Source organism: Hirundo rustica, chromosome 9 (genome assembly GCF_015227805.2).
Source record: "Hirundo rustica isolate bHirRus1 chromosome 9, bHirRus1.pri.v3, whole genome shotgun sequence".
NCBI lineage: Eukaryota > Metazoa > Chordata > Aves > Passeriformes > Hirundinidae > Hirundo > Hirundo rustica.
The window spans coordinates 16,725,556-16,746,065 of NC_053458.1; the positions used below are offsets into that span (position 1 = coordinate 16,725,556).

Consider the following 20,510-nt stretch of genomic DNA (forward strand, 5'->3'; position numbering starts at 1 on the left):
TGGATGCTGTGTCCCTGACAATCAGTGGGGTATATTGTTGTAACAACTAACATTCACAAATGTGCAATTGCATATTAAATAAAAATCACTCTGGACCATCCTCGATACTTTATTAACTTAAAACATTGTTCTAATAAATATGTACCAAGAAATGTAAGACACTCCATAAAATCTAAATAAAGACATTTACAAACTTGTCAACAAAGTAAAAACAGTTTTTTGTTGTTTGTTTGTTTTAACTGAGGTACATGCAGAGTTGTTAAGGCAAATTAAGTAAATTATACCTTTATAGTAAGTCCTGCCCACCTCAGAAAGTTTTCCTTTTAAAATTAAAAAACCAAAAACAAATATACAACTGATGCTATTGAGTAGCTATTTTCCAGTTACTAGAACAAGCCCAGAGTGTAGAAGCCAGTAATGGTTCTGGACAGAAAGTCTGTGCTTCCCTGGTGTTCCTGCCCTCCTCAGGCAGGTTCACTTGTTGGATTGGTTTCTAATTCTAAGGCATAGTTCTGTGCTTTGGCTTTTCCACTGGTCTTTCACGAGCTTCCTTCTCCCTAGTGGATGTAGGAAGAAGTAATGCTCCATGCTTCAATCACACTGGCAGTCAGGCCTTGCACAGAGATGGCTCAGGGAGGATAAAGAGGACCTCTCTGTAACTGGTAATGCAGCTCCTGATTTGCATCAGAATAAGTGAGAGCAGGATCAGACCCAAGCTGGTACCTTTGGTTAAAAACCAGCGAGATGTCAAAACTTTGACAGTCCTGATCCTCCAGGTTTTCCTGACAGGATCCAAGAGTGAACCCATTCAGCACTGAACTCAACTGGGGCAGGTGCTGATGGCTCTCTGCCATTACCCCATGTAAAGACTGTTATATCCATGTTTCCCTGCCAGCTGATTCAAGCTACTGAAAACTTGAAGGGGTTCATCATGACCGTGGGAGAAATATTTTCCAGCTTGCAGATATTTGGTAGCTTATCCATCTTTGGAGCATTAGGCTTTATATGTAAAAGACTTATATTTCAGTGTTATTTCAGTAACAACAAGGGGAAGAGAAAGAGAGAAACCCCAGCCTCTACTTTCCCCTTTCACAGTCATTCAGGTTGAGCTGTTCACACATGGCTCTGTCCTCTTCTTTCATCTCTGAACTCCTGTTCAGAAAGGTAATGCCAGGTCTGTGTTCAAGACAGGGCTTGTGTCCAGCAGGGAAGCCAAGGGAGTCTGTTCTCATAGTGTTGTAGGCGCTTTCCGTGTTGTAGTTGGGATTCATTTCAGGCCGTGCTGTGTCTCCCGGTGTCTCCGTAAATCCACCTTCCGCTGGAAGCCTTTGCCACACAGATCACAGCCAAAGGGCTTGAAGCCTGTGTGCTTCCGACTGTGGGTGATGAGGTTGGAGCTCTGACTAAAGGCTTTTCCACACACCTGGCACTTGTGAGGCTTCTCACCTGCAAGCAGAAGGTGGGAAAGAGAGAGGCTGTGAGAGAGGCAACACTGCTGCTTACATGGGACTGCAGCAAATATACACTGTTACTTACAGCTTATCAAAGAGATTTTTGTGTGATTACCTAAGAAGTCATTCTTAGAAAAAAACATGTTGGGAGCCCCAGAGAGAGCATAAGCTGAGCCTCCACTGCAGCTGAGCAGGCCTGGAGTGCACCTCCAATTTTAACTGGCTCTATGTCCTAGAAACATGAGGAACTCCTGGAAAAGTGATGAATGCCTGACATGGATTGCTATACCATCAGCATGAGGGCAGGTGGAATAGGTTGTTAAAACAAACCCAGTGATCTGGGGTCTCTCCCCAGGGGAGAGATGAGGGCCATTAAGTGAATCCTGAAGGGCAGGGTTCAACCAGACATCTGTTCTCTCTGTTCCCCACACTGCAATGCTGGCAGTCAGAGCCCTGAAGTTCTCCTGCAGGCAAATAATGCAAATGGAAATAAATATAGCCTCTGGAATTTCTACAGAGGAGAAGCTCTGGAGGAACTCAGTGATAAAACTTCATGGGAGCAGGATCTAAGTATATTTTCATACTGTTTACTATCAAACAACAAATAAAAGGGAACCCAACCACAATACCAAGCCGGATTTTCAGAGTGGCTTTGCACCTGCAGAATGCACTGGCTTCAGCTGGGAACAACAAACTCTTTGGGTGTTTGAAGATCAGATTCTTAGAATCAAAAAAAATATACAAAATGTGCTGAAGGCTCATTTCACAAGTATATGGTGCATGTGAAAGGAATCCCTCATTCAGTTAAGGACCTGCTTTTACATTAGCAAATTAAAAGCCCAGGCGCAGTTTCTGATCTCACAAGAAAATAATCTGACTGACTCAGAATTTGTCTGAAATTCTACTTAATCAAACCTCATTTGAAAAAGTTACTGTGGAAATACTTCTTGTATTACTTCATAAACTGTTCACTTTCATCCAGCAACCTTTGGTGAAAAATCTTTTTAAGTAACATTTATTATTCACTAGTTGTCACCTAGAAAAGTCACAGCCAAGCAGTGCTACATATAGTGCTATTTCTCTACATATTTTCCCTTTTTAGGCTTCACTCTTTGTATCTGCTAGTGGCCACTGTCAGGAAAAAGGGTTTTGGTCATCTGAACTGTAGGTTTGGCCAGTACAACTTCATGTCTACAGATTCTTCCATATCTTACACGTTAATTTCCCTCTACTTCAAGTGAACAGTGGAGGTCTGAAAGGCAAGATATTCTTTTAATGATTTCTGATAAACCTGCCTTCTCACTGAATGATACTTTTGAAACAATTTCCTTTGGTGATTCACCTGCACTTTATATTAGTTTCCATGTTCATTAGTAACAGTGAAACTTGAGAACTCTGCACCTCTCCTTCCATTCTGTATCAAACTGCAGCCATTTCTCAGAAAGTCCAGGTGGAAGTGCAGACAATCTCTGAACAAATATTTAGACTAAGACCTAAGCCCTCCAGTTTAGTGTTTGATCTAGAGGAGGAGACTCCTGTTGTTCCTATTGTAAATTGGTAGATCCTGCAAAAAGCAATGCTATAATCAAATTCACCTGTCATTTTCCCGGGACCTCTGCTGTAAATCAAGGCCACACGAATATAATACTCAACAAATCATCTTACACAAAAGCCCTCTGAATAAACATTGGTGGATCCTATTAAGGGAACACTGATTGGATTGCGAGGATTTTTGTAGGTTATTTTGCAGCTGCTGTTCATTAAACCACATTCAGATCGTCCTCCTTTGCCCAAGTACACCTCAGGTAGCACAAACAGCAGTGGGACAGTGACAAGCTTAGGGAAGTGTGTGTGCTGTCCCAGCTGAGGAGGAATGGACTGCTGCAGAGACACCTCTTGAGAGACCTGCCCTCGTGTTGGGGCTGACACCAGCAGCTGCAGGGCTGACCTGTGTGAATGAAGGTGTGTTTCTTCATATCAGATTTCTGGTGAAACCTCTTCCCACAGTACTGGCACGGATAGGGTCGGGTGTCTGAGTGGATGAGCAGGTGGGTGGACAGGGTAGAAGATCTCTTAAAACTCTTGCCACAAATCTTACAATCAAAGCTGCGTTCCTGCAGAGAGATGAACCAGACACACACATTACATCACACCAATGACTCCATCAGCAACAAAGTGCCCAGCAGCACATGGTGCCCTTCTGCCTTAGCAAGGATCTACACTTTTCCAGAGAGCTGGAGTGGCCTACACAGATGATAACACTGGCTTGATAGTAGCACCACATGGTAAAAAAGATTACGCTTCCTCTCCTAGTCCTGTGCGCTGCTAAAATTTAATTGAAGAGCTCTTCCTGCTGGCAGGAATGGTCAGGTGGGAGCAAGCCAAATGGACAGGGCAGAGTCTGCCAACACACTTTATCAGAGGCCTGAGACACAATCACTCTACTGGGAAGCCCAACAGCTGCAGCACTGTTCAGAGGCCACTTCTCCACTGTACACAGGAAAGTGGGTGCCAAGGGCTGCTTGGGTCTCTTGGGAAATCCCTGTGGTAGACTCAGTTCTGGCATGGTAACAACTATCTGCTTTTTTTAGTTCCATTAAAATTCAAGTGGAAGGTATGTAGAGCACCTGGGACAAACAGCTTTTCAGATTACTACTTTAACATACAAAACCAAATGCATCAAGACTTTACTGTCTCTCACCTCTCCCTCACACACTCCTCTCCACCAGTTTCTTATACCATATATCATCTCTTCTTTCCATTCTTTAACTTCCATTGCACCTTCCTCTTCCTTCTATGCTTTCACCCAATCACCTTCTTTATTTGGCTTTTAATGCATTCTCCCCAAAATGCTGTCCCTTCCATGGACACATTATGCAGTTTCACCACTGTTTAATGGATAATGAGGTATCTCCCTTCATAGTGTACTCTGCTGGTTGCACACTCAGTAAATTATAAATTAAAGAGAAAAAGAACATTGCTGTAACTCTATCCTCCAAAAGTCAATCTGAAGAAGGAAGATTTGCCAGGTCAAGTGGGTGGGGAAGGGGAAATATGGCATAGTATCAGCAGGTGGAAAATGTTACAAGTCCTCCTACCAAAATTAACCACCATATTCTTTTGGTGTGTGACTCAGTGTGTCGAGACGGGTGAAGTCAGTGCTCTATACCTGAATGGTCGTTCAGATGTTCCCTGCACTGACAAAAATGACTACAAACAAGGGAAGACTCACTTCTTTGTGGGAGGGAGGAGAAAGAATGGGGAGCGCTGCATCAGAAGAAAGCACAGAGTTGCTTTAGCTGTTAAAAAAAAAAGCCAACATCTGCACTACAATTTCCAGCTCTGAGAGTGTGAACAATTATTATTTTCTGTTACTTCTGGAGTGCCAGAAGTGCCCATTGCTTAATACAGACGCATGCAAGGTCTGAAGAATGGAAACAAAGCCTGTGTTCTTTAATTACCTGATTAGCTCCTTTGCACACTGACTGGCCACCCTTTCCTCTGATTATCACCATATTCTTCACCTACAACTGTCCACTGCAGCCCTCCCACGTTCTCTTCCCCTCCTCAGTTTAGGTCCCTACCTCCTTGCCCTGTATTTGCCTTCGTGGTTTCCCCAGCCAGCAGAACAGAGCAGCTGGCCCTGGCCCCCAGCCGTCCATGCTGGCAGCCTGCCTGCTCTCACCTGCGAGTGCACGGCCTTGTGCTGCTCCAGGCTGACTGCATGGCCGAAGGTCTTGCCACACATGTCACAGGCAAAGGGCCTCGTGCCACTGTGTGAGCGGCGCACATGTACCTCAAGGCCATGCGGCGTGGAGAAGACCTGAGGAAAGAGAGTACACAGTGTCAAGTTTGCCAGGGAGAAGGGGCTGGGGGAAGAGTCATATCCGGCACGGGAGAAAGGGATCCCTACCTTGCTGCACTTGACACACTTGTAAGAGCCATTGCTGATGAGCAGTGGGCGGCACAAGAGGTCAGACTCCACTTTGATGCCACTTGGCCCCTTCTCCTGCTGCAGGCCAGGCTGTGTTTCAGCATAGAGTCCAGGAGCTGCTGCTGGCGGCTGCTCAAACAGCCCCGGAGCCGGCGAGCTGAAGTCACCATAGAGTCCCAGGGAAGAGCTACACTCGGTGCCATAGAGGGCGGGCTCGGAGCCTCGGTCGCAGAAGAGCCCCAGGGCTGAGGTCCGCTCCAGCGTCGGGCAGGGCCTGTAGCTTTGCACAAGGTGCCTGAGCTCGGAGCCACCCAGACTGTTCCACATGTACGGTTTGAAGGGCACCGAGAAAGGGGGTGCTTCATCTAGGGATGGACACACAGATCTCTCTGAGGCTGTGGAAACACAAGGGCATGGGAATTGGTGTGCTTCACGATCCAGACACTACATTGAGGCAGGATAGTCTCAGCAATGAGGCTCATGTCCAGAGCCTGACCCCTGTACTGCACTTTAAGGCTGCCCTTTCATCTCAATGGGAGGACATTTTATATTGCACATCAGGGTCTGAGTGTCCAGTACTACCTGCTTGCCCAGTGTCCCAGCCAAATTATTTAAAGCCAACACCAGTTTTGTCTGCCTCCATCTCTGAATACCTGGGTGTGTACACATTGATCTGCCTAGCAAGACTCTAAACAGCTCAGTCCGCAACTTCCTATAGTTTTATCTGCAGCTTCTTGGAAACATGTATCTACCATGTCTCAAGATGGACATCGAAGCTGACAGTCCACATGTTTAAGCTTTGATGGAGATCACACACACACATATATATGTACAAATATAACCTTACAGAGGTGCCAGACAGAACAGATGTGCTGAGATTTACCTGGTCAACAAAATGAAAAAATCTTGTTGCACAATTTAATGCCCAAATCTAGTCTCTCAAATTCATGCCACAACTGACCATAACTATACTACAGCACAACTTATCTAAGTAACACCTTCTGAGGTGCTTGCATGTTGTACTTCACTTTTCCAGAAAAAAAAATTACTCCTCATCTGAAAGAAAATCATGGTTGTTTCAGTTACTCTGAGGTTCTCCGTATAAAGAAATTGAGTCCACCCAAAACACAGGGCTTTGTAAAACCATTGCGATGGGCCACATTAAAACCTGAAGACACTAACCCATCTTCCTAGCAGTTGTAATCAAAGCACATTTCCACCAGGCCAAGCTCAAATGGCTTCAGCAAGCTCCAAGAGGCTTGCCTTCAGCAGTGGCCTCTCACCAATGCAGTGGGCACATGAATCACACTTGGGGGCCCACAGCACAGTCTGATACGATGGCAGGAGCACAGCCTTTGAAGAGGAGTGTGTAAAGGCACAACTGCTCAAGGAGCCTCATGTGGAGGAAAGCACAACTGAGCATGGAACATGAGGCACCAGACCCCAACTGTGTCTGCCAGAGATGCTGATTAATGCCCGAGGTGCACTGCTTTCACTGTTCATCACAACAGGCAGCAGCACTGGGAGAGTCAAATGTCTCCATTGGACAACAGTTATAGTGAGCCAAGAAGAGATGAATCAATTAAATACTGAAATGCTGATGCCTTCATAGAGATATTGACATCCCTTATAACTTGGGCTTCCAGAGTAACCTCCCTTAACCAGAAACTTGTCCATTCACAATGGACCTCTTATTCATGTCAGCTCCCATGACTTTTTCATCCTTTGGCAAACCAAGATAAATGGGGGTGGACTAGGGAAAGAAGGCAAGATGTGTTAGGCTATCCATTTGGATAGGCAAGTGGTCACTGAGGGGTTACAGAAGACAGTAAGAAAATAGGTTTAAACTGAGATTTGAATGACTTGACTTTTTCCTATCTTTGACATAATGTCAGATGTTAACAGTCTCAAATTCTTCCACTGAAAGAAATTAGCAATCTTTTGGCTGGAAATATATACACACATACCAGCTGGGGCATTTGAAGAGAATGATGAAATCAAATTAGCTGACAGGGTGTTCAGCACGATTTTTCCTGTTCTGCACTGACTGCAAAGTTGTGGTCAGCATCACATCATCTATCTGTGTCTTTGCAACCAGTTTCAGTGTTGCCATCTCTCACGATTTTATCGCAAAATTCAAACCTATCTTAAAGTCCCAGCTCTTAAAATGGCATGATTTCATCAGCCCCTCAGCTTTGCTTTTGTTTGTTCTTGTTACAACTTTATTTTTTTCCCTTTTAAAGCAAACTTCTAGCTCAAACTGTAAGAAAAGCATGAAAACATAAACCCTCAATATTTCAACACTAGAACTGAATATCCATAAGGTATTACTTACAATCTTGATTTCTGAGCCAGTTCATTGAGCGAGAAGGAAGGCTGACCTGATTTTTGAGCCCTTGGAATTGGCAATACAGTATACAGTGAACACTGCACCGCAGATCGGTTTGCGTGCAATGTTCCTTCCATCACCTCACGTGTTTTGGAGCCCGCTCAAGCACAAATGCAGGGAAGTTCCTCAAGCTATCCAAGCCCAGTGGCAAAGCAACCTCCAAACCTTGCTGTGCCACACTGCAGGGCATTTCTGTGTGTGCCTCTTCTCCACAGCATATAGGGGGGAGCAGAGACAGAGAGAAATTTCCTCCCTCATTTTCCTAGAAATTCTGTGCAGCCGTTATAGAGACTACTTCTGGGAGGGAAAAAAAAAAAAAAAAAAATCAGTGCTTGTTTTTGAAGGCAAGACAAACTCAACCTTAAATGGGTGGGAACAGATTGATATGCACAGCAAAGAAAGATTCGGGTGTCCTCTTACATAAAACACCACACTTTCTACACAACTCCATTATATCTAGGAAAAGTCTCTCTGCAGCATCAACAGGCTCATCAGGAGATACTAATACTGCTGCACTGAGCTCCCATGCACCTTCTGCATATGCACATGCCTGTGTTTACAGACACATGTAGAAAGTGAGGTTAAATAACAAAGCTAAATAACAGCCTGATGGAGTTAACAGGTATTATGTCTGTAAAATTATGTCTCTGGACTGCCTACATCAGCAGCACAGCACTCAAAGACAAAAGTGAAATAAATACAGCTTTCACTACATACTGAAGTCCAACCTGCACCTGTGTCCACTTCTAGAGATAAGGAAGTGGTAGTGCCTGGCAAAGCACAAAAATTGTGTCCCATCCAAACACAATTGTAGGAATACAGTATCTCATTGCTGCATCTTGCAGAAGTGACCTAGACATAAATTCCAGCTTCACACTGAATCTGACAAAACAGCTGGAAGACAGAGGGGCTGCAGGAGGGGAACTGTGGGAGGAAGCCCAGCTATCTAATCCTGCCTTCATCATTAATATAACAGCACCTCTCTCAATGCACTGAGATTCATTTAATAAAGCAGCTCTTACAGTACTTGGAGTCCTATACCTTCCCGGATCTCCTGTGAATGGGATCAGACAGTCCCAGGACTGCCCACTCCACCCTGAAAAATCTTGATCTGAGGTCATCATCCTCATTTTGTAAAGTTATCTTCCCTGGATCGCCTGATGGTTGGCCAGAAGCTGATGAATCCCACAGTGAGGGAAGAAATGAGAGGGAGGGAGGAAAACGCAGAGCAGACCTGGTAAAATACCTGCTCTATTTTACATCTGTCTTTTTGACACCCTGCGAAAACGGTCTGTTCTCTGTGCAGAGATTGTAGTTATTTGGGAGCGGAAAAACAGGAAAAATTCATTAGAACAAATTTTCTGTGCAGAAATATTGCCAAAAGAGTAATGCAGCAATGCTGCATTTGGGCTGGTGTGTCATTTGCACAGACTGAAAGTATCCTGTGGCTGATGCTAGACAGCATTTTGAATGTTCCCTCAAAGGATCTTAGGAATCTTGAAAGATGAGGCTTTAAAAATGCAAATCCACATCATTACAATTAGCCATTCACAGGCAAGGACACTGGAAAGACGAGGTGGGAAATGGTGGCAAACTGGGACTGAGTATTTGTTCCCTGGCATCTGCTGTCAGTCGGTAAAGCCGACACGATTTTTCCTTCATCAAGACAAAAGTTGTCTTTTTTTTTTTTCTTTCTTTTTTCCAGCTGTCTCTTTTTTAATCGAGGCAATAAAAAGTGGTTTTATATATATATACTTTTTTTCCCCCTAAAATTACACCATTGTATTTTTAAACGAGATAAGTATTTGTACCAGGCTGGGGACAGCATCTCCCACTGCTTCAACCACATCAAAGGTAGGACAAGGGAGTTAGAGACAGGAGCTGCAGCCATAAGTGTGAGTTTCCTGTATTTGGGGTGTTTAAATCTGACCGTCATTGGTTTTTTCTTCTCTGGTTTTTACAAATGTGTTTTTAGAAAAGAAAAGTAAACAAACATTAAAAAAATAGCAAAAGAGAGGGGGACGAGGGAAGGGAGAGCCAGATCTTTTTTATAGGCAAGAGGCAAGAAATAACCTGAAAGGGCGTTAGGAAAAATGTCTAGCAGGTTGTACAAAACAAAATCAGCGCTGTTTACTATAGATACATAGATTGCCTGTATTGTCTTAAAAGACCTAAAAACTCCGTGTAGGCACGACCCTGTAGGAGAATGCTGGAACCTTTTAAACATAACCCGTGGCTCTAACAATTAATCACAAACCAAAAAATCAACACCCGATGTCATGACAACTTTCCTACAGCCTGTCACCCTGCTCTCTCAGCAGCACAATACGGGCTGGAAAAGCGACCCGAAAGAGGTAACCCGAAAACGAGCGGAAGGAACTGGCGAATCTGGGGAAAACCTAATAATAATTTTAAAAAGGGACAGGCAAAATGTGTCCCGTCTACTCGTTTGTGGTGGTGGCGCCTAGCCATGAGATGCATGCTCCACTGCCCCACGGCACGGGCACGGACATGCAGCCGGACCGCCGCTGAGCGCTGCTCGCCCCGGTCCTACCTGGCGAGACGGAGGGCGAGGGAGGTCTCCAGAAATCCTCGAACTCGGACACTCTGTCACAGACACTGCCCTCGCAGCTGGGCGCTGACTCGGAGGTGCCATCGGCGGCCTCGGTAAGGTGGGATTCCGGGGAAAAGCGGCCCTGGGAAGGCTCCGGATCGGGCAGGGCGGTGCGGCACAGCTCCGTCTCCTCGGGGATCTTGCTGTCTGCAGGGCAAAGGAGAAGTGGGAACTCTCAGTGTGGGCCTGTGGTGGAAGCCAGCCACCTCCCGTGGCGGCCCGCTCCCACCAAGGTTTGATGCCCGACTCTCTCCAAACCCGCATCAGCCCCTCCGGCGTCGCGCAGAGGCTGCAGAGCGACCGCCCGGAGCCACGAGCACCGGGGTGATGTGGGGCGGGTGGGCGAGTGAGGCTGCGACCGAGGGTCTCTTACCTGCACAGATCTGGGCTAGCACCGTCTCCAGCCGCAGGCTGTAGTCCTCGTCGGCGGAGCGAGGCTGGTGGTAGCTGTGCGCTTTCTTGCTCTTCACTAGGAAGGACCTCGGCATTGTGGGGCGCTGGCACGGCCGGCACGGCCGCGCTCCCTCTCTAAGCGCCGGGCACGGCGGCGGCGGCGAGCGTCACCCCCGAATCTCCCGCGGGGCGGCGGCGGGGAGGCGACCTGCAGGAAGGCGCCGCGCCCGCCGGTGAGGGCCGGGGGCGCCGACCAGGAGGGGCCGCTCGCCAGGGGCGGTGCGCCAGGTGGCGGCGCGCAGGTGGCTCCGGCCACCGCCCCTGGCCCCCCTCTCCTCGCCCCCTCTTCCAGGAGCGCGGATAACTCGGCCTCCAACCGCCCCCAGCCAACGCCTTTTACCCCCCTCCCTCCCACCGTGGTCTTGGGGCTGCCCCGGCCACGCTCCGACGGCGGCTGCCGGATTGCGGGGAACAGGCAATAACAGCAGCTGGGCACCGTTCTCCGGACGAGCGGAGGCTGAGGGAGCTGGGGGGCGCGGCCGGGTGTTATCCCGTCTCTCCAAGTGGGCGCACCGCGCCTCCGTGTTTGCCCCCGCGCCGGCAGCCACGGCAAAAGCGGCGCCAGCAGTTCTCCCCTCCGAAACAGCTTACCGCGTCCCACCGCCCTGGTCGGTGCGGGGTCGTTACCGGGACGTTACAAACCCGACGGCGCCTGAGAGGCTGTTGCTGTCGGAGGGACTGATTCACCCATCCCGCGCGAACCACGATAACACGAAAACGAACAAAACGGAATGTCCTGCAGCCCGCAGCTGTCGGCGCCGCGCCACCTTGCAGCTGTGGGCACCGAAAGCCAGGGCGGGGAAAGGAGACGAGGTGGGAAACCTCCTGCGGGAGTCGAGGGGGACCGGGTTAAACGAAACTACCCCGTGCCGACTCCTCGGGGGAAGGCCGAAGAGGTTCATTCGAACCCACCCAGCACCGGGCCGTCTCTGCTGTCACACTTGACTTTGCAAATAGCGAGTTTGATCCACGTTCTTTTGGGGGACTGGGGGACTTCGTAGGGTTGCAAACGGGGAAGAGAAGGAAGAGGCCCAGCTCGTCAGCTGGGCCCAAGAACTGCCCCGCAGGTGGCGGCACTAGCTGCGCCACAAAGCTCCGGCCCGTTCGCGCCCGACAGGGGCAGGGCTGCTAAGCGCCGCCGGGGAGGCGCCGCCCCCTGGCACGGAGCCGGGTGGGAGCTTTGCTGCGCAGACCCACCTGTGCCGGCCTTCATCCTTGAGCAGGGGCTAGCGGCCACCGGGCCCGCACGGAGGGGCAGAGAAATCAAAGCGGCCCGATAAGGCATTTCCCACCCGCGCCCCGACAGCAACGGCCTCCGCAGCCGTTGGGGGCTCCGGGCGCCGGCGCCTCTGCTGCCGCGTGTTTCCCTCCAAAAGTCACGCCGCGGAGGCGCCGCCGGCTTCCCAAGGCCGGAGCTGGGAGGCAGGGGCCGGGCCCGTGGGAAGGCGAGTCTCGCAGCCCACCTGGCCGCCTTTCGCCCCGGCTCCTGCTGGCCGCGCCCGCCCGGCGGCCGTCGCTGCGGGGGCGCAGTGCTGGTGTGGGGCCCCGCGGCTGAGGCAGGGGCCGGAGCGGCGCGGGGTCCCAGCCGAGAGGAGCGGAGTCGCTGCCGCCGCGGCCCGCCCGCGGCAGCTGCCCACGCGAGGCGACAGAAGCGAGAACGCTTACCCATTTGGAGGGCCGAAGGAAGCTGGGCTGCGGACGGGGTATGCGCGGTAGCCTGCTAGTTTGTGTGACTTTAAATTTAGCCTCCCTTTAAGGAGCAATGGTGCTTGAGTTGGCTTTTTTTTTTTTTTTTTTTTTTTTTTTAACTTTTCTGTCTCTCTCAACTCCTTCAGAGCTCGGCCCCCTAAACCACAAATTCCACTTCCTGAGCGTTAGTTAGGAGCTTCTGAAAAAAAAAAAAAAAAAAAAAAAAAGCGCCAAAGCCTCACAAATCAGTAGTGTTCCCCGCCTCTACCCCTCTCTCAGTTTTCCTTAAATGAAAACGTCTTACCGTATTCCACCTCACAGAGATCGCTGAAGTGACATCGAAGTGTCATTCTGGAATCGGGCGTTTCGTTTCTCTTGGTGTTCTGCTCTAGAAATTACACACATCTATCTGAACTATTCTTGGATCCCCTTCGACTTCCGCAACGAGAACAAGTCACAGATTCAAAACACAGATTGAGTCGGGCGGGCAGAGGGCAGGGGCTGGGGCAGCCGGCACTCGCCCTGCCGAGCCTGCTCCGCGCCGCATCCCCTGTCCTTGGCCCGGCAGTGGGGGACACACCTCCCGCCACCATCGGGCCGTGCGTGGCCTTGTAATCGGGGCTAAGGCTGCGCCCTGGGCGACGGAGACCTCTCCTAGACTAGAAATAACTTGTTGTGGAAAACTCTTCTGGGATAAATACGCCCAACGGCGCTGAAAATACCTTAAGACCCAAGCCTAGAGGTTTGCTCATTTCCCTTCGGATTTAGGTAATGGTTAAATATGGAAGGGGTAGGCGAGAGGTGTCGTCCCCCCGTCCCGTCCGTCTCTCCCCCCTCCTCCCTCCCCCCCCCACCTCCGGCTACTGTTGCTTGACAGCGATTCAAACATTAAGGCGAAAGCGGAGCCAGGAAGGTGGGAAGAGATTGCCCTCCCCGTCTGCGTGCCGGTGCTCAGGTGCTGACACGGGGAGGATCCGTGCGGCACCGGCGACAAGCGCGGTAACGGGATTCACGTCAGGCAGCGTCCTGACGTGGGGGCCCCCGCGTTGCACAACGGGGAAGTCTGCTCCCTTCTGCAAAAAATAAAATAAATTTTAAAAAACTGTTTGCCTTGCTTTATGCACACACACGACCCCAAAATATAGTTTTCCATGTCTGATCTCGGGTTCCTAATGCAGCCAGGAAGTCAGGCTCGGATGTTCGGTTTCTTTCTGAGGTGGTTCTGGGCTTCACTCTCAGACATCTCAGGCCATCAGCAACTTCGTTTCGATTACAGTAGGGTCGCCTAAAATGCGACCCCGCAGTGAGCAAATCGAGGTTTTACACCATTTCCCGTTCAGGAACTACTGAGACTAAAGTCGGATAGAAGCAAACTTCAGCCTCCCTCATGCTCAGGAGTATGCTGTTTTTGAGACCAGATGCTTTTTTTTCACCACCAGCCCAGAAACATTAACAGAAAATTAGCCACTTGGTGCCTTGTGAGCCCCTAGGGTTCACAGGACTAGTCTGACTTCCCAAGATCTAACTAAGCAAGCGAACACCACTTCGAGTAATACTGTCCAACAACCGTGTGATGTTTTACTGTGACACAAAAGGAAGCTGAAGAACACGACTGACACCTTCATTTTTGCCGGTGCTGGGCACAGCAGTTTTACTTACGGCATCTGTGCAACGCGGTCGCCTTGCTGCACCTCTAGGCTGATTACGCCGAAAATCATTCACGCCTTCAGCTTCAAGAATCAATGCTGGAATCAGCAGAAATAACTAACAGAATAACAACTAACTAGAAATTACACTAGCAACTAGGTGTGATTTCGTGTTTGCGTCTTCGTTCACTCACTGTTACTTTTTGCAAAACAGTCTTTTTCTCTTGCCTCTGAAACGGGATGATAAATTCATGCCCTTTCGTTTACCTTGCTACATACCGCTTTGACTGTGTAATGAAAGCACCAGAACACATTAAACGCTCATAAATAAATGTGACCTGCTTACAAGAAGACATACACTCGTCTTTATACATCTGAATTCAAAATGTATACAGGTGCTGCTCTGGGCTGTAAGGCGTAGCGATCTCCGTTCGGAGGGCGCTTGCAGCCTTTCGGGAAGCGGGATGGGCTGCCGGGCGCCGAGTGGCTCGGCCCGGAGCTGTCCTGCGGGAGGTACCCTGCTGAGCCCCTTGTGCTCAGCCCACCTGCGGACCCCCCTTCTCACACACTGCTTCCTAATCAGGCTAAACCCCTTCAGCAGAAATAAATAAAGTAAACGAATGAACAAAGTAAATACTAAATCCCGCATATAATCTCTCGTGTGAGGGCGGGTGCTGCGCGGGCACCGGGAACGGATCTCCGGCTCCTGGGGTGTCAGCTTTCTCAAACGATTAGAGGAGAAATGGTACGAAACTGGCTGTGTTTCGTGTTTTCCAAACCAATTGGTGCCTGAAGTACATCCTCGGCCTTCCCGGATCTCGGCTGGACGGGCGATTTGTTTCACGCCGCCAGTGAGGACGGGGGAAGCGGGACGCGGGCTCTGCCCACCGAGGGGTGCCGAGGATGACCCGAGGCTGCGACCGAAGTCTTGTCTTTAGCTCTGTCACCGGAAGGTGCGCGGGAAGCAGCCTTGGCCGGGCCGCGACGGGCTGCGGGTTCATGGCGCGGGTCATGGCACGGGCCGGCGTTAGCGGGACTCGGGCGCGCTCGCTCGGACCGCTCCGCCCGCGGGCCCCGCGGAGGGTTGGCACAGCCCGCTCTGCCCGCGGGGCCCGGCAGCGCCCGCGTTAGCGGGCTCCGCGGAGGGTTGGCACAGCCCGCTCTGCCCGCGGGGCCCGGCAGCGCCCGCGTTAGCGGGCCCCGCGGAGGGTTGGCACAGCCCGCTCTGCCCGCGGGGCCCGGCAGCGCCGGCGTTAGCGGGCTCCGCGGAGGGTTGGCACAGCCCGCTCTGCCCGCGGGGCCCGGCAGCGCCCGCGTTAGCGGGCCCCGCGGAGGGTTGGCACAGCCCGCTCTGCCCGCGGGGCCCGGCAGCGCCCGCGTTAGCGGCCTCCGCGGAGGGTTGGCACAGCCCGCTCTGCCCGCGGGGCCCGGCAGCGCCCGCGTTAGCGGGCTCCGCGGAGGGTTGGCACAGCCCGCTCTGCCCGCGGGGCCCGGCAGCGCCCGCGTTAGCGGGCTCCGCGGAGGGTTGGCACAGCCCGCTCTGCCCGCGGGGCCCGGCAGCGCCCGCGTTAGCGGGCTCCGCGGAGGGTTGGCACAGCCCGCTCTGCCCGCGGGGCCCGGCAGCGCCCGCGTTAGCGGGCTCCGCGGAGGGCTGGCACAGCCCGCTCTGCCCGCGGGGCCCGGCAGCGCCCGCGTTAGCGGGGGCCGGGCGCGGGGCCGCCTCGTGCTCGCGGGCTGCTGCGTCACGTGCCCGCGAGCGGCGGCACGAGGCCGGCGAGGCGAGGAGCCGCCCCGCGCGCTCGGCCGTGAGGGGAGCCCTCGGCGCGGCCGCCTACAGCCATCGTCCCGCCCCGAGAGGAGCTGCTGTCTGCGGAATCGGGGCTATCTGCGGTATCTGGGCGTCGAGCAGAGGTGAAGGGGTTCGGCTTTTATTTTGGTTTACAGTGTGACCTGTGTGTCGAAGCTCAGTAACCACTGAGGTGGTCTTGCGTGTGCAGCGTCGAGCTGTGTGTCAGTGCCAAGTGTTCTGTCGTCCAGCGTGGAAAAGCCGTAAGCCAAGCCCAGAGTTGGCACGGCGATATAATTCATGGAAAATGTAAGGCTGGGTTTTAACGAAATTACTCTAATGCTTCTCTGAAAGGGAGCATGATATTCAAAATTAAACATAAAAACTTGGTAAGATGCAGTTTAATGCAATGGCACGTGATTGTTACAGCGTAGTGACAAGAGCGGGGAAGAAATAAATAAAAGGACGGTTTTAAAGTAGGGTGGGATTATGTTATAGTCGTGTTTAAGATTAAAGAGCTACTCAGTGTAATTCATTGCACGGTTTACAGTAGCTGCCTGGTTTTCAGCATTAGAGCTAAAACAACATCAGATAAGGCACAGGTGACAAGCTGGAGGTGAGATCTTTGTGCTCAGAAGTGAAGAGACACTTTGCAACAGGGGGGAGGATTTGAAGAACAGGATTTGGCAGGCTAGCTGCTTGGTACAGAGGGGAGGAGAAGCAGTTTCCTGGGCGGCGGGGATCAGGACCGGGAGAAGGCAACAAAAAGGGTGATATTGTGGGGAATTTATACCCACTTTAAAGTGACAAAACTTGGTGAAACAGTTATGCAGAACAGTTCTACTATGAAAAGCTGCTAGAACCTGTAGAACTGTGCATTCTGTTGGGAAGTGTCTTTACTTTTAAAAACTTTTTTTAAAATTACTTCTAACGTGATGCTTATTGTTTATTTTTTTCTTCCAACATCTTGTCACTACCTTCTCTGTGGTCCTCCTTGTGGCATAGATGCATGCTGTGAATATGTCAGAAATTAATCAGTGATTTTGATTGCAGTTTTGTGATTGCTGGGGAAACAAAAGTAACTTCTGCTGCTCCCAGATCAGACTAGAAAATGATCACTGTGAGCACAAACTAGAGAGGGAAAGTGACGGTAGGCTGTGGTGTTGAAAAGAGGGATTCCAGCTTTGGAAAGAAGTGGACTCAGAATGTACCTCCCTTACGAACAGAAAAAAATTTGAATCACTTGTTATAGAACATGGACTTTCCAAAATGTTCTCATAGGAATTCTAGTTCTCAATGAGGCACTGAAGATTTCAGTCACTTGTGCAGTACTATGCAATTCAAAGAGTATGCCACTTTGCTTTTGTTTTTCATAATAGGGAAATAAGGTATTAGTTCCTGGAAAAGGAGAGCATTAAGCTGCTGTATCTTGGATCTAGCAGTTGTATCTTAGTGTCCAGGCATGAGTAGGTATGCATACATTAGTATATTTACTCTGAAGCTGAAACTTCACGCTATATTGAAGTTATATTGATAGTCAATTTACTGTGTACTTTCCATCACTCAGAATTTCTGGTTCTGTTGCCTACTGTGTAAATGCATTTTAGTGATTTTTCTTATGTCTTGGACTAGTTTGTAAACAAACAAAAAAAACCCCCAAATCAACCAACCAAACCACCCCCCCCAAAAAAAAAAAAACCAAACAAAAAAACCCCAACAACAACAACAACACCAAAAACCAACCCACAACTAAAAAACTCCATCAGCAGGTAAAACCCTCAGAGAATTACAGAATATATACTGGTAGGAGTATTTCATAGAACAAAAATGTACTTCACTGAATCTAGAAATCCATTAGTTATCCATACCTTTCATCTTTCTTCTTAATACACAGCTGGTGCATGATTGAACATAACACTATAGTTTCCATATAGATTGCACTATCTTATAAGTTGCTTTTTTAAATTTTAACGGCTTTCCTAGCGGATTTGCATTATCTCTACCTTCCCCCAGGTGAATTACATTATTTGAAGATTCTACAGGTAGGGGAATTAGCAGCATACCATGTATAAAATGTGGATATTTTTATGATAACATATCTTTAGGTCATTCTAGTTTAAGTGTTTAAGCATCAAGTTTCACTAACACTGTCTCTGCTATCAAACAGTGATCACATTAATACTCCAGAAAAGCATTCACTTCCATGTTCAGTGCTGATGAAGTTCAATAGCAGGATGTACAAAGTGGTTTTGATAAATTTATGGAAAATCCCATGTGAATGCTTCTTTTAATCCTTTTTGTAGCAATGTGTTTTAGTTAATATAGAAATTGCACATACAGTTGAAAATTGAATTTAGTGGAAGATAGTACTTTGTGGATGTGTATATAGATGATAGCTGCTTTTTGTTAAGAAAAAAAAACCCAAACAAAACCTGACTGAAGTGAACAAATAGTTGTTGAGCTGTGAAAGCAATACACATTTCTTAACTCCACAAATGTATTTTTTCCCAACTAGCCACATTACAAATTTTTCATAAATGTTACAAACACCTAACACATGAAATTACTTAAAAGAGGTCTAATGATAAATGCTATTAGCACCTAAAATATTCATTCCTCTAGCGTGGAAAAATAGAAAATGTAAATGTTTAGGATTCTCTTATTAGCAAAGACACTTGATTATCAGATTGGGGAAAGCAGAACCATTTTCACTGCCAAACATAAAATGTAATTTGCACAAAAACTCCACATATGGTAGGGCATTCCTCTTCTCTATTGCACCTGTTTTCTCAGCTTCCCTTGCATATTCAGGAATCTGACTTTTCATGTTTACATGCTTTTTTACCTTATGCTTTTAGTATTCATATTGAGCTTCCTGGATGCAAAAGCAAATCTAAGCAAAAAGCAATATTTGTTAGAAAGTCATGAAAGAAATATCATGGTGCATAGGATAATGGGTATGTTTTATTTATTGACATATTATTATATGTATTGTCTGTTATGTTAATAATTTGTCATTATTCTGATGTCCAATCAAATTATAATATACATAGGCTAAGAGATTAGTGTCATTTATTTGCCAGAAGTGTTGGAGAAAAAGCAGAATGATTCTGAAGAGCCTAGCCTGGGCTTTCTAGGATAGTCGGTGTACCATGTTCAGTGATTCACTTTTATCTGCTAGAAGAGATGTAGTCAGTTGGATAAGGACTTGTGCATATTTTTATTTACGCTGTTATTCAATATCAGTATTTATTCTATTTGTATACTTTAAAACCACAAAAGTTCAGGAAATAACCCTTGCCATCTAATCTCATTTGCTATCACTTGAACAGTAAGGCAGTTATTGCAAAATCATAACATTTCACTATTCAAACAGACAGAGTTTTTATGGCCCTCCAACTGAATTTTACGCCTGCCACTTATTACAGAACATTACCTTTAAGAGAGGCTTGCAGCTGGTATTGATGACAGCTGACAAGACATTTGTCACCTATCCTCTTGGGCAACAATGATCCAGGTGCAAACATAAGTTAGCAGATGCTCATTGGAAGGGAAGAAGACAACTGTTACTCATTTGTGGACTAAAGTGCTCCTGCTTTGGTTTTTCATACATGACATTTTCCACAGGAATAGGAATCCCTCAGCTAATCCAACTCAGAAGTGGCAATTTCCACAGGCTGTACTTGGAACTATGCATTCACTGGTAGGATGTGGGGAAATTCAGCAGAAATACTGAACCACATGAGGAGCTGCAGAAATCAGTAATTTGGAATTTTTCACCTAGGTGCTTAAAGATTGAAATTAGATTGTACCTAGGCAAATAATATTGTCAAGATGCCTATAATGTGCTGTTTCCGTACAGTCTTCTCTATCATTCTTTGAGCATTTATCTCCTAGTCGTGTTGTTTCTTTCTGAAAACATATTCAAAATAAAGGGAAAGGAAGTGTCTAATGGGACTAGCAGATGCATGCAGCAGAACACTTCCACACTTTTTGCAAATTTAAACAAATGCACTGCTTCTTGTGGGTAGCAAACCAGTTAACATACACACTGCCTATCAATACCAAACTTCTGCATTGCTACTTTTTATTTAACAGAACAGTTGCAAACATGCTAAAAGAAGTCTTAAGGATTGCTTAATTACATAAGATGGCAGTAATGGAATACTCTTGACTAGAATGTATCTGAAGTGCACGTAAATGTTCCTGTGACAAGTAGAATATTTTGTTCTGTTCAAGAAGCTAAGGCTGTTTGACTGGATCTCAGTTTTCAGGAGACTGGAAGCAGAATGCTCAGCTCAGCTCTTACGGCTTTGCTCAATCGCAGCTATTTGGTGATCGCACCAATAGCTTATTTCCTAGATAGCTCTGTAATATAAACTGTAAGAGGACTGAACGTACATATTTCCATGGTACTGACCGTGTATTCATTGAAACTAAGACATTAATAATTCTTCACCTTATTTGAACCTAGCTAGAGCCTGCAAGTAACTATGTGGTAGCCAAGGACTATAGCTTGGAAGGGACTAAACAGTAAATGCTGCAACC

General features: G+C 48.2%; 1 protein-coding gene across 2 annotated transcripts; it reads right to left on the reverse strand.

Annotated features, from left to right (window-relative positions):
- Window positions 1–227: 227 nt before the first annotated feature.
- On the reverse strand, window positions 228–10,893 carry GFI1 (growth factor independent 1 transcriptional repressor). 2 transcript variants are annotated; one of them, XM_040072986.2, is made up of 6 exons: window positions 10,762–10,893; window positions 10,329–10,535; window positions 5,365–5,780; window positions 5,137–5,274; window positions 3,400–3,565; window positions 228–1,446 (listed from the first exon to the last, which is right to left on the reverse strand). In XM_040072986.2, the coding sequence occupies exons 1-6, from the start codon at window positions 10,874–10,876 to the stop codon at window positions 1,268–1,270; spliced, it is 1,221 nt and encodes a 406-aa protein (XP_039928920.1). In that variant the 5' UTR covers window positions 10,877–10,893; the 3' UTR covers window positions 228–1,267. The 2 variants fall into 2 exon arrangements, with proteins under 2 accessions (XP_039928920.1, XP_039928919.1); XM_040072985.2 differs by lacking the exon at window positions 228–1,446 and having other exon boundaries at window positions 2,631–3,565.
- Between the last annotated feature and the right edge of the window lie 9,617 nt (window positions 10,894–20,510).

Coding starts and splice junctions, on each gene's coding strand:
- GFI1 (XM_040072985.2), bottom strand. CDS start 10,876: ATGCCGAGGTCCTTCCTAGTGAAGAGCAAGAAAGCGCACAGCTACCAC. Junction 5,275..5,364: donor AGTGTGTCAAGTGCAGCAAG/GTAGGGATCCCT, acceptor CTCTTTCCTCAG/GTCTTCTCCACGCCGCATGG. Junction 3,566..5,136: donor ACAAGGCCGTGCACTCGCAG/GTGAGAGCAGGC, acceptor ATCTCTCTGCAG/GAACGCAGCTTTGATTGTAA.